Source organism: Rhipicephalus sanguineus, chromosome 1 (genome assembly GCF_013339695.2).
Source record: "Rhipicephalus sanguineus isolate Rsan-2018 chromosome 1, BIME_Rsan_1.4, whole genome shotgun sequence".
Taxonomy (NCBI): domain Eukaryota; kingdom Metazoa; phylum Arthropoda; class Arachnida; order Ixodida; family Ixodidae; genus Rhipicephalus; species Rhipicephalus sanguineus.
This window is the reverse complement of record NC_051176.1, coordinates 303,942,025-303,954,772: the sequence shown is the minus strand read 5'-3', so window position 1 is coordinate 303,954,772 and position 12,748 is coordinate 303,942,025. Positions and strand designations below refer to the sequence as shown.

Genomic DNA, 12,748 nt, shown 5'->3' with positions numbered 1-12,748 from the left:
GAATTGATTGATTGATTGAAAACGCCGACTGTTGCCGAAAGCGAGCAACCCGTTCGTTGGCAGAATGCGCTTCTCTCACCAGTAATAGTAATGTTCGGCGCGCTTCGTGCATTAATTCGGGAATGAAGAGCGCACATATTACCAGAAAGCTGCAGTGAACGCATTTTGTTTGCCGGAAATCGGGTCAGATCGCTCACAACGAAGCGCTGTTGTGTGCGTTTGTATACGCGCCGACAGCCGCCTATCCACACTTGCGCGGCGACGGTGCTGCCACCTGTAGCCCGATCTCGCGGCGAATACCGTACAGGGCTGTGCTTACCTCTGCCCCTCCTCCTTGGTATACTATACTTTACGTGGCCATGCTGTGCTTCCACTTCGCTTTGCACAGCTGGGCCGGATTTTCTGCGGTCGCCGAGAATTCAAGCTTAGACAGCTCCGCCGTCGAAAACGATCGCAGGCTAAGAACTTGATTTACTTTTATGGAACTCTTCGAAACACCTGCAATCTCCTAAAGTTCTAATTTCGCCTATGTGGGGCGAATAGGCGATAAAATGAAATCCTGAACTTGGCAAAAACGCTGCTTCGGGGTATGTTGAGGCGTCTGTAACACACTAAGCCGGTCCAAGAAGAATAAGCAGAAAAGCGCGTATGATTGAGAAGCGTGACCACTTTCGCCACAGAAAGCTTAATGGAAGTAATTTTTGTTCTATTCGAGAAAAACATTTTTATTCCCACCATTGCATTATTTTGGTTGGCGATTCGATACTTCACTTCGGAGCGTGCGAGTGGTAAATACAAACCAGGGTGGTGCAATTGGTGGTTTGCGCGGTGCGCATTAAAATCAGTAATAACCAGAAGTTCGTGAGAACTTCAGTGGTACTTGAACAATACGTATACGGATGCCTGAGCGGGAAGGGCTAGCAAGCAGACTGTCATCGATTAAAAAGCGGACAGTCGAAATTCGGTAAAGAGCTTTTATGTTAAGCAGCTGAAGCAGCCCCAATAAATTGTTTCAGAATGAAAATATACTTTGGGGACGAAAGACAAACATTTTTAGATACGAACAGTCGTTTCATTCAAATGAAGCAAGCTAGGTCGTATGAAAATATACTTTGAGGACGAAAGACAAACATTGTTAGATACGAACAGTCGTTTCATTCAAATGAAGCAAGCTAGGTCGTAGTTACAGGGACACCAAAGAGCAAAACGATTTTTCTCATATTAGTAAAGTACTCTTTCAAGATACCAAAAACATCGCGCTTGCTGCGAGAAGACGCTTAGTAAGCGAGAAAACGCGCAAAAGCAAAATGTGGGGGGCGACGCCACCTTCAAGTTTCCGCACCATTCGCCGTGACGTCAGATGTTTTGACGGCGCCTACTAGGGACTACGTAGTTCCTAATCGGTAAAAATGAAGCACATTGTCCTCTGAGGGGGCCATAGACTTAACATACCAAGTTTGGGATAATTTTGTTGAGCCAATGGCGCCAAAATATGATAAATACACATTGTAATCCCTAACGTCATGCGTGGAGATGTCGGCGCGAAATTCAAAAATGAAACTTTGAACTTGATTTTCTCCTGTATTGCCTGTGATGGTGAAATTAACGACATTAGAGTTCTCAGAGCACAATTTATCGATCTAAACCGATTCATTGTTTCTCTTTAGTGTCCCTTTAAGGAATTTTCGTGCAAATGTTTTTCTGCGTACGCGTTTGGCGCTACATGATTGAAGTATCTTAAGATACAAATTGGAAGTATCGTATCGTGTAAAATAACTGGGCTAGAATCTTGTATCTGCATCTGAAATGCTTGTTGCCCGAGTGTCTTGTATCGTGTCGCGATAAAATTAAAAGTATATTTTGCTCAGCCGTGGTAATTACGCTCTTGTTTGAGCGTGTGTTTATTATGATTGACGCGTACGTTTCCCAGTGGCTCCTGACGCAGTCAAATAACCTATCTTTATGTATAATGATGCCGGGAGAAGACAGCACGCGAAATAATTGAAGCTTGCCAAATTGGCAAGACTGATTCCTCGTTTGTTCGCGCTCCTTCAATCTTGCTAACAAAAAAAAAATGAATTTTTATCATTAGACAGGAAGTAAACATTTTGTTCAGGAAGTGGATGGGCGGTGATTATGGAGGTTTTTTTTTTCATTTATTAAAAATATTTCCTCTTTTAGCGATATCGCGTCTGATATTCATGGGGTATTTCCAAAAATATGCAACCTGACCCAAAAATAAACCGTTAGTTGAAGTCAGCACTCTGTCTTCCTGGAGTTTTTCATTACGTTTTTATGCCGTTACTACTACTATGCATCACCAACTAGCCTGCTAGCAGACGTTACTAAAGTCTATGTATTATTACCCATTAAATGGGGACGTACTTATCGCTCCTGATGAGTTCCGATGTGGGTGTCTTGCAGAAGTAGGGAATGTTGAAGAGTTTTTTTTTTTTTTTTATATGACCCGGTATATATAGGTGTCCGTTTTTTTCTCATGCAGGGACCTGGAAGGAAACAACATCAGCGTGATCGGCAAGGATGACTTCCGAGGAATGAACAAGCTTCGGATCTTGTAAGTGATTATTTCACTCGAGTATGTACCGTCGCACTGCTTCACGGGTGCAAAGAGATTAGATATGTGCAAATGAGTGCTTTAAGGACCCCTTCGTTCATGCCAGTTCATCGGCACGATTTATTCATTCATTCATTCATTCATTCATTCATTCATTCATTCATTCATTCATTCATTCATTCATTCATTCATTCATTCATTCATTCATTATGAATACCCTCAAGTGCCGTACATTTATTGATGGGAGTGGGTTACAAGCGAAAAGCAATACAAATACCGAAAAATTCAGATGAAGGTGGCATCATTATAAAATTCTAATGTTACAAGAACATTACGAAACACTGGTTACGCAAATTGTAATAGAAACAGCTATACAAACAAAAAGTTGTCAAGGCACTAAACAAAAGTGCCCAGTAAGATGAAAAAGACCCGAACGCGTACTTCGCGAATACATTTGTATCTTAGAATAACAGAGGGCTGAGCTAGTTGTAGGTATTCATGTTAGAGAGGACAGGAGGTGCGAACACGCACACAGGTGAAGACACCACAAACGTGGTGTCTGTGGTGTCTTGACTTCTCTCTTGTGTCCGTGTTTGCACGCCCTGTCTCTTTGACGTGAATACATTTATATCTTTATGCCGATGAACGCGATACGTATTAGCATGAAAAAAAATCATGCATCTGCATCTTAAGAAACCACCGAGTCAGATAACAGTTTTGGGAAAAGCGTGCTGTCAGTGATAGATGCGATAGAGGCCGGTAGGTGGTTCCAGTCGTTAGTTGTGCGCGGCATGAAGGATTTATAAAAGGTTTGTGTATTGCAGCGTATGCATCCAACTTTATCCTTGGGGTGAAGACGATAATAATAATATCTGGGGTTCAACTTCCCAAAACCACGATATGATTATGAGGGACGCCGTAGTGGAGGGCTCCGGAAATTCGACCTCCTGGGGTTCTTTAACGTGCACCTAAATCTCAGTACAGGAGCCTCAAACATTTTCGCCTCCATCGAAAATGCAGCCGCCGCGGCTGGGATTCAATCCCGTTACCTTCGGGTCAGCAGTCAAGCGCCATAACCGCTAGAGTGCCGTGGTGGGGCTTGGGGTCAACACCAGAAGAATAACACGTAGGTGTAGAAATGAGCTGGTCGCTTAAAGATGTGTGATGGTAAATTTTATGGAAAAGACAGACGAAAAACCTCTCGGCGTGGTGAAAGCGAAGGCAATGACAATGCATTTTCATAAGTGTTATGCTGGCTGCGCGGCTATAATTGGAAAGAATAAAGCGAGTTGCGTTATTTTTGGCAAGTTCAAAGGCTTGAGATCGGTTAGCTTGGTTAGGATCCAATATTGAAGCTGCATATTCTAATTTAGGTCGAACAAGTGTCTTGTAAGCAATTTTAGAGAGACAGGTGCTTTACAGAAGCTGCGTCGGAGGTATCCTGGCATACCCAGTTAGCGTTACACTCTTAAAAAAAATGGAGTGACCCTCTCTCCTTTAACGGAGAAACGGCGATGTCCCCAATGTTCGTCTTCAAAAGGAGGAACTTTCGTCCCTTTTCGATGGAGAAACCGTGTCTCCCCCGTAAAAATCAAGATGGCTGACGCCAAGCCAGTGAAGCGAGGAGTAGATTTAGGCCTAGCGAGTGCATCGATTCTCGACTGATAATGAGTATGCGGCGCTGGTAATCACAAAAAACGGTCCCGCTGAGCTTAATATCGAACGATATGACTATGAAATCAAGCAGACAAACCTGTAGTGATGAAAACCTCGCCAAACGGAACGACGGAACTCGTACGTTTCGCTCGGCCTGCAGCGGCGTTCACTTTAAAAGAGACGGATACTGCAAAGGGGCTCTCACCCGGAGACTGTACGTTAGCCTTGCTGTCTTTATTTGTCGAAGCATCGCACGGTGCAGCGACGTTATCCACGCGTTTGTGCCTCCAAAATGTACATTCTGTAGAATCAAAACAATCGCGGCGCAGCAGAGCAAAGTTTCGATAGAAAGATGTTGAACTTCATATAAGTAGGTGGAGCTGTGAGAGCGCCGCAGCCTTGAAGTACGTAGTAGGTGGCGCCATCTAGAGGGATTAAACAATACTAAAAGAAAAGTTGTTTATTTATTATTTATTTACAGAATACTGCAGGCTCAAATCAGAGCCCATGCAGGAGTGGAAGAAAAAAAAAATCACAATCAATCAGTAGTCAACGCGCGCAATATACACACGAAATTAATACTCTCATACAAACAAGTGTACACATAGCAATTCATATTCAACAGAATTTTCATCACATAAATCAGTAACAATTCGTGACCAGAATAAGTATATGTACACAAAACTATTTACACCAATGCATACTCGCAATATAACACATGGCACAGCAATAGGAGTATTATTACGTTAACACATTCATGGTTGGGGCTCATTCGGCAAGCATTATCAAATCATGAATGGTAATCTACCACTATCCCTCAAGAGGAAGGTATATAACAGCTGCATCTTACCGGTACTTACCTACGGAGAAGAAACCTGGAGACTTACAAAGAGGGTTCAACTTAAATTGAGGACGACGCAGCGAACGATGGAAAGGAAAATGATAGGTGTAACCTTAAGAGACAGGAAGAGAGCAGAGTGGGTCAGGGAACAAACGGGGGTTAAGGACATCATAGTTGAAATCAAGAAGAAGAAATGGATATGGGCCGGGCACGTAGCACGTCGGCAGGATAACCGGTGGTCATTAAGGGTAACTGACTGGATTCCAAGAGATGGCAAACGCGTGAGGGGGAGACAGAAAATTAGGTGGGTAGATGAGATTAAGAAGTTTGCAGGTATTACGTGGCAGCAGAAAGCACAGGACCGGGTTGATTGGCGGAACATGGGAGAGGCCTTTGCCCTGCAGTGGGCGTAGACAGGCTGATGATGATGATGATTCATGTAAACGGCTGAGTATGCGGCGTACGTTGACTGAGCGTACGTTTCTGACTGAGGCGGCGTACGTTGACACTACGCTATGGCATTTCGGCAAGGTGGCCCCATTTATGGATTACTCAAGGCCACCGGAAAGTTGACACAGATTTTATTAATGCGCACACGTTCACTACGCCGACACATTGCACACACACTGATTCCACCGCCGGCACGTCAAAACATGTGCAGCTTGATCTTGGGGCCGCCAAGTCACAAGCACAGACCAAGAAAATTATTCCGCTGAAAAAACTTCGTTCGCACGTGCGTCCCGTGTAAGTACACTCTAGTGTAAGCCATGACGCCATTCTCGGTGCCGACGCGGCTTCCGTAGTGCAAGTGGGCTCGACGGTGAAACGCATCCTCCGCAGTGGCTCGTGACGCCTGACTTATTCAGTAGCGAGAAAATGTTTCGGCGATTCATCGGCGGACGTCACCTGTTCCAGAAACGCTGCTGATAGCGCGTTTTAGGCGTCGCACGGCACGTAATTAAAGCAGTGTTCAGTAATAACTACACACGCGTGCCGCTAAAATGGCTGTCACCTCTGTTTCTGGACATTGCGGAATGAAATCTGCGAAAACTAGCCATAGTTATGCAATTTTCCGAACAATATCGTATTTTACGTGCTTCACGTCCATGGAAGAGCACGTGAACGGTGGGAACGCATTTGACGGTTAAAAAGCTGACGGTTAAAAAAATTAGTTTCACTTATAGGCGAAGCAGTGAATGCGATAGCAACAAATTGTATTGTTATACGAAGTAAGGCTAGCAGCTCTTTTCGATCCGATTTCTCTTTACTCAACAAAACGCTCGTTTAACGGAATACGGCCGCTCTAGCGACCGAAGCGGTTTTTGTGCTATCAGTTCTTTAAGTGCGAAGTAAGCGTGTAGAGTGCAGCAAGCTTACGACCCGTCTCCTGCTTAAACTCCTGCTGCCTGTCGAGATAGCGCGCACGCCAGCCACCGCGCTCTTTGAGCGACGCAGCCCCCTTCCCTCCCATCCCTTGCATCCGCTCATGCTCCTTAAAGGGGCCCTGCAACACCTTTCTTAGTTACATTGGAATAGTCTTATTATTGACGTATGACTCTTCACGAGTCATATGCCGCAAAAATTTTTCGAATCCGTCAAGTCTAAGTGGTGTTACCAAATTACAGAGATCACGTTCCGCAGCTTTCTCCCTCAACTCAACGCAGCGAGCGCGCGGAAAGCTGCGCGCGGCGTGAAGGGAGGGAGGGAGGGCGGAGGTGCAAGGAGGCGACGTCAGCGCCGGCGGCATTTATTTCATTTTTTTCTCTCTGGCGTCTCGGCGCAACCACATGGTCTGTGGCGCCACTTCCGGTCGGCTCGCGCGGTCGTCGTCGAGCGGCGGAGCCCATGGCACCGTGTATCGCGCGTGCTTGAAAACTGCGAGTCGGTTTGGTAATGTTGGGTGTGCACCTCGAACTGCCGTAGTGTTTTTATCGCTCTGCCAACCATGGACGCAAACTTGCGTGCGCGTTTGGAACGAATGACAGCTGAGATGGGATTCGAACCACACTCCGATACACCGCCTCTTCGCACTGCTCGCGCTTGAATCGTATTCAACACGGAAAAGCTGCGTGCACCCTTCTCCCAGTGGCGGTACTTCGATGCTGTTTGCTCTTCGAATGCGGGCGCACAGCGAGTGCGGGCTGACAACAAAGAACTACAGACTAGAAGAAAGGATCGTGGGGCATCGGGCCGGCGCGGACCCATCCACCGGCTGTCTGCAGCTACCGTGAAAATGCGAATCTGCTTGGTTGCTGTGTCGCGGTTTCTCGGGAACCTGAGACTACGGGGAGGATACGCCGAGGTACGGCTCGATGACATACTGAACAGACAGCGAACGGGACTCTCGCCATACAGCGAACACAGGTATCCTAAGCTAGCCGGCGCCAGCATTGTTATCGGAGAAATGCTGCACCGCTGCCTCGGTCGGTCGTGAGAACGTGCCGACGATGCAGTTTCCAGCTGACGAGGCAACACTCGAACGACTGCCACTCTCAACGGCAACCGGCGATGGTCAAAAGTACAGAAATATTCACGATTTCGGCACTGCACATGGTGAAGAAAACGCAACCACGCAACTACGAGCAGACGAGCTGTCGGTGAGACCGGAAGTGCTAATATTAATGTTTGTTCGGTGTTTTAACGGCATAACACAATATAAGCATACATATTATCTACTTATTGAACTCAAAATTAACAACGAAGGTAATAATGAGGGTGTTATCGTGATTACAACATCAGCCAATGGTGGAACTGCCGACAATCGCGTCATATATCGCGGACTAATACATCATTTGTCGAGAGAAGAGGGAGCGATTTTCAGCTGACTTTGAGAATTTATTGTAAATTCCAGGCCGCTCGCTTCGCCATAATATTTGGCTCGCGTGTTCTCGGGAGCCTCGACTACCGATTGGCAGCGCTTTTTGACCCTGCTCAAAAAGTGTTGCAGGGCCCCTTTAAGAAAGACGGGCGGGGAGTTTCCTCTCTGCTTGATAAGCAATGGACTGCAGGCCTCGCGAGCGAGGTGAGGTTATCGCATGCGCCCTCCGTGCGACGGAGACGGCCGGCTCGTTTCATCTCCGCTTCAGCCACGTCCGTCGCCAGCGCTCGCGAGCCTTTACTTGCGGGTAGAACATACGATGCGCGGGGAGATGGTATCAGTCGGGACATTATACTGAAAATGACTGCAACGGCGACGCCAAAAACCCGTCGAGAGTGTCCATGTAGTTGCTATCGCAATAAAAAAAAAATTATGGCAGCTTCGCACTAGTGGTGCCAAGCCTGAAGGCCTTCCTCGTTTCTCTTTATTTCTTTTCTTTGTTCTCTCTTTCTCCCTGTTTCTTGTAGCTCTTTTTTTGTATTGGTTTCTTTCTATTTCTTTTTCTCTCGTTCTCTTTCGTGCTCTACCTTTCTTTCTCTTTCTTCATTTTCGCTCTCCCTCTCTCTATTGCTTCATCTCTCTCTCTCTCTCTTCCTATTTCTGTCTTGCTCTCTGTTTTTTCTCTCTCTCTCTTTTTGTATCTTGTTTCTTTCTCGCTCTTTCTATGTGTTTTTCTGTCAATATATTTTTGTCCCTTTATTTATTTCTTTCTTTCTTTTTCGCGACTTTTACGTGCTCCACTTCGCCGTGCAGAATTTTCGTTTAACGCTCGCACCTGCTGTACTCGGTTGTGGGGCTTGCCCAATTCCTGTGACGCATATCCACCTGAGGAGTTTCGCACGACGGAGCACAAGCTCTCGACAGCTTTAAACAGCTTTGCGTTAAAAAATGAGGAGCCATTCCACTCTGTCAGGTGGATGACCAGCGAAGCTGTTTAGCGCACGGCACACAGATGACATGGTCAAAGCCAGTTTGGTATGTAAATCAAGGTTGCTAATGGCCGGGCTGTTACTGTTGAATACGCATTATTTTTTGCACTGCTCCCTAGAGGGCAGCAGGGATTTTTGACGTACAAACGGAAGCCCTAGCCGTATATAGCTTCGCTGTAAAGGGAAGTTTGTTGTATCATGTACTCCCCCCCCCCTTTCCCCGTCGAATGCACTTTCAGATACTTTCGAGGGTGCTCGATCGGCTTAACGCGCATCGCCATTTCCCAGGCAACCCGGCGCATGCGCAAGCCATAGTCTGGAAGCACTGCGAGAATGCTCTTGCTACAGCATAGAGAGACCCCAGAGAGGGAAAGGTGTGTCGGAAGAACTTGGCTTTCTGGACCTAGCTAAGTGATGTCATGTCGCGCCGAGCAATACAATCGATACAAGGAACCTGGCTGTCGCCTTTGAGTCGTCTTAGTGGAATGCATTAGTGACAGTGTGACTCAGCAACGTTGCTTGTTGGGCGAGTTGGAACGAGTCAGTCATAACGTAGTTCAGCGCAAAAACAGGCAATGCGCTGTGTCCTTGTCCTCTCACTCGTCTGTTGCCTGTTTTTTGCGCTGGACTACGTTATGACAGTGTGACTCTTTAGTGTTGATGCACTGTTGTATGTCGCAGTGTTTGTCTACCACTTCTGCTGATAACTACGTATATGTATTTAGTGTGTTATTTCATGAAATACAATTTTCAGTATCCAGTATTCTGTTTATTTGCTGGTTCTGAAAAAAAAATAGCTGAAGAGGTTATTTGAAAACACTGAAGTGCATGACGCCCTTATTTTTGCATTATCGAGTGAAATATAGAGTACTCCTGAGATAATTTTCTCCACGTGATTTGCAACGAATCGAAATATTTCTAGCTCTTCATAAAAAATAATTATTCAGGTGCTTGAATGTAAATGCAACTTGCTTCTCCAGTGTACTTCAGGATGGGAAATTAGGTGCTCCAGAGTACTCCAAGATGCAAAATTACCTGCTCCAAAGTGCTCCGAGATGAAAATTTTTGTTGCTCCAAAGTGCTCCAAAGTGAAAATTTTGCTGCTCCAAAAATTGCTCCAGATCAGATGTCCTCGGTAGCATCACTGATCAATATTTTATGGTTTACCTTGTCGAACGCCTTAGAACAATCAAGAAAAACACATTTGGCACGAGAACCCTGTTCTACAGTATGGAATACAGCGAATGCGTGAAACGAGCGTCGAACGCTATGTTGGGAAGATATGAAAAAACCATTATTAACGCGACAGCGTTAAAGCGCTCGTTCCGCAGAAATTCCGGTGTCGACGTCGGTGTCGGCGTCGTTGGTTGTGAGCGAAAAGTCATCTTGTATAAAATGAATAATAAAAAAGAAACCTTAGGTTCGACTGAGAACCGAACCCAGGCCGTCTGGCGTGGTGAGCAGGTGCTCTACCACAGAGCCACTCCCTTGCTTGGAACTGCACTGAAATTCACTTTAATGCTACACAAACATACGGGTCCTGTGTACAGGTGTCACAGTACGAGTTGAAATATCGCAGTAAAACGGGGTACAAGCGTATGTTGCCATCGGGCGTCACACCATGTGAACTGCATAACGAGTTGGTGGTTTAAAGCCGGCCACCCATTACAAAAGGCACACACATTACTGCGCGTATTCCCTTAGGAACACGTAGTGGGTGCATCGCAACTTCAAAAAAATTGGCCGCGTATCTGCGTGCTTCGCTGCAAATGTCGTCTAAAGATGATAGAAGAGGCGCTGCGTGAGATATGGACGCCATCTGGCAATATGTCGGGAAACACGAGTGCTGTGTTGCGGGCTGGTAGACCCGGCGCAGCAGCAGGCGAATACCGGCGGTGACCAACGCGACCGGCGGGGACGCCAGCCAGCCCGAACACGCGGTTTGGCGCGAAGCGCTGAAGCAGAAGAAACGTCCGCACTCAACGAGTACTCTCCACACACTCTTTTATTTACACGTCGCCTGGGTAAAACAGGAATGCCAGAGCGGCGCCCCATGGCATTCGTACAGTGCAATACAGAACCGAAACCGAAACAACAGTGAGCTCGTGCAGAGGGCACGGAGGAAGGCGAGTTTCAGCGCAGTTGCATTTTCAGCGCACCTTAAGAAACTAGGATCTTTAGAATTACGTATGTATGCATTTTCTATTAAAGGAACACCCCACGTAATACTTACCTAGTGATGTTGCGCCTCAGATATGCGTGATATTTACTTTTTGATCGACAGCATTCACAAGTATGAACAGCCGTACCAGTTCAAGATGGCTGGCCCTTGGACAAGTGGTTCAACTTTGGCCGAGTGGCTGAATCGAGTGACGTGCCGACAAACAGAACGACAGACAGACCAAAATTTATCCGTTTAAGTATCCCAAGAAAGACTATCGTCTTTAAAAAGTATCACGTGCGTAATTGCTGCTGGTTTAAAGCATGCCACCCATTACAAAGGGCATGCACATTAGTGCGCGCATTCTCTTACACACAAGTAGTGGGTACACTGTTGCTGTTGAAGAGGGCGGAAAGAAAGCTTCTGGTTCGGAGATCGAACCAGGGACCACTGCCTTTCCGGGGCGCTCGACTGCTGACCCGAAGGTTGCGGGATCGAATCGCGGCCGCGGCGGCTGCATTTTCGGTCGAGGCGAAAATGCTTGAGGCCCGTGTACTTATATTTAGGTGCACGTGGTCGAAATTTCCGGAGCCCTCCACTACGGCGTCTCTCATAATCATATCGTGGTTTTGGGACGTTAAACCCCAGATGTTATTATTATTATTATTATTATTATTATTATTATTATTATTATTATTATTATTATTATTATTTCCGGGGCGGTTGCTCTACATGTTTACTGCATTACATGTTTAATTGCATTAAATGCTTCGAGCATCCAATGTTTGCGCGTAAATATGCCGATGTGACTTGGCTTGCTCGATATTTCTTATCATCCCGATAATCTAGTCGGATAGTGCGCGTAAAAGAAACTGCATCATCGCGCGGCATAGCTTCGCGCCGTCAATGGCGCCCAGAGATCTCTTCTACAAGTAGTCACCTGTATAGTACGACGATTGATAAGTTAAGCTGCTGAAGAGGATCACTTTTAAACGGTGGCGTTGCATTTGGCAAGAAATGGCTGGAATTTTGCAAGCGTCGAAGTTGGCGTGTGAAGGCTGATATTATTGTCGCTTGCTTGTGACGGCGAAGAGCAAACGTTTTATTGGGCGAACTTTTGACCAGCAAAAGAAAGACTCGTTGTACGATGACATCAGTGAAATGCGTCGGCTTTTATACGGGCCTTATCGAACCTTCCAGCGTTATCGTTGGTGATCGCGTTAGCTCTAGAACAAACTCGGCGGTTCCTCGTGTGCTGCGCGTAACCTATGGTATGAAACAATTGCGAGGGTTCCAAACATTGCGGCGCGGCCTGCGGCGAGTGGTGACAACAGTATATAGTGGGTGTGGGTGAATAAACGAAATAAGCGCGCGTGTCTGTACTAGACATGTGCGCCGGACCCAAAATCACCGGCGGCGGCGCGTGACCGCCGTGGGGTTCATCGGACCGGCGGCGGTGCGAGGAGGGGGGGGGGAGGACGAAGCAGTGAATGCGATACGTACACGCCGTAATGTTATATGAACGAGGGCTAGCAGGTAACTCTTTTTGCTCCGATCTCACTTAACTCTACAAAACGCGGGTGTATGTCAATACGGCCGCTCCCGGGAGAGAAGCGGTTTTCGGTCAGTTTGTCGTATCAGCTGCAGTGGTCCGAGCGCGAAGCAGTGAGATCACAGCGCTCACAGCGCGTAGAAGGTATAGGCTTCC

At 46.6% G+C, this 12,748-nt stretch overlaps 1 protein-coding gene across 1 annotated transcript in view; it reads left to right on the top strand.

Moving 5' to 3' along the window:
• The window catches only part of LOC119379389 (protein slit), a 480,803-nt gene that overhangs the window by 92,983 nt on the left and 375,072 nt on the right, over nt 1–12,748 (top strand). The window contains exon 2 of the mRNA XM_037648708.2: nt 2,504–2,575. Coding sequence (XP_037504636.1) covers nt 2,504–2,575 — 72 coding nt within the window. The remainder of the gene's footprint in view (nt 1–2,503; nt 2,576–12,748) is intronic.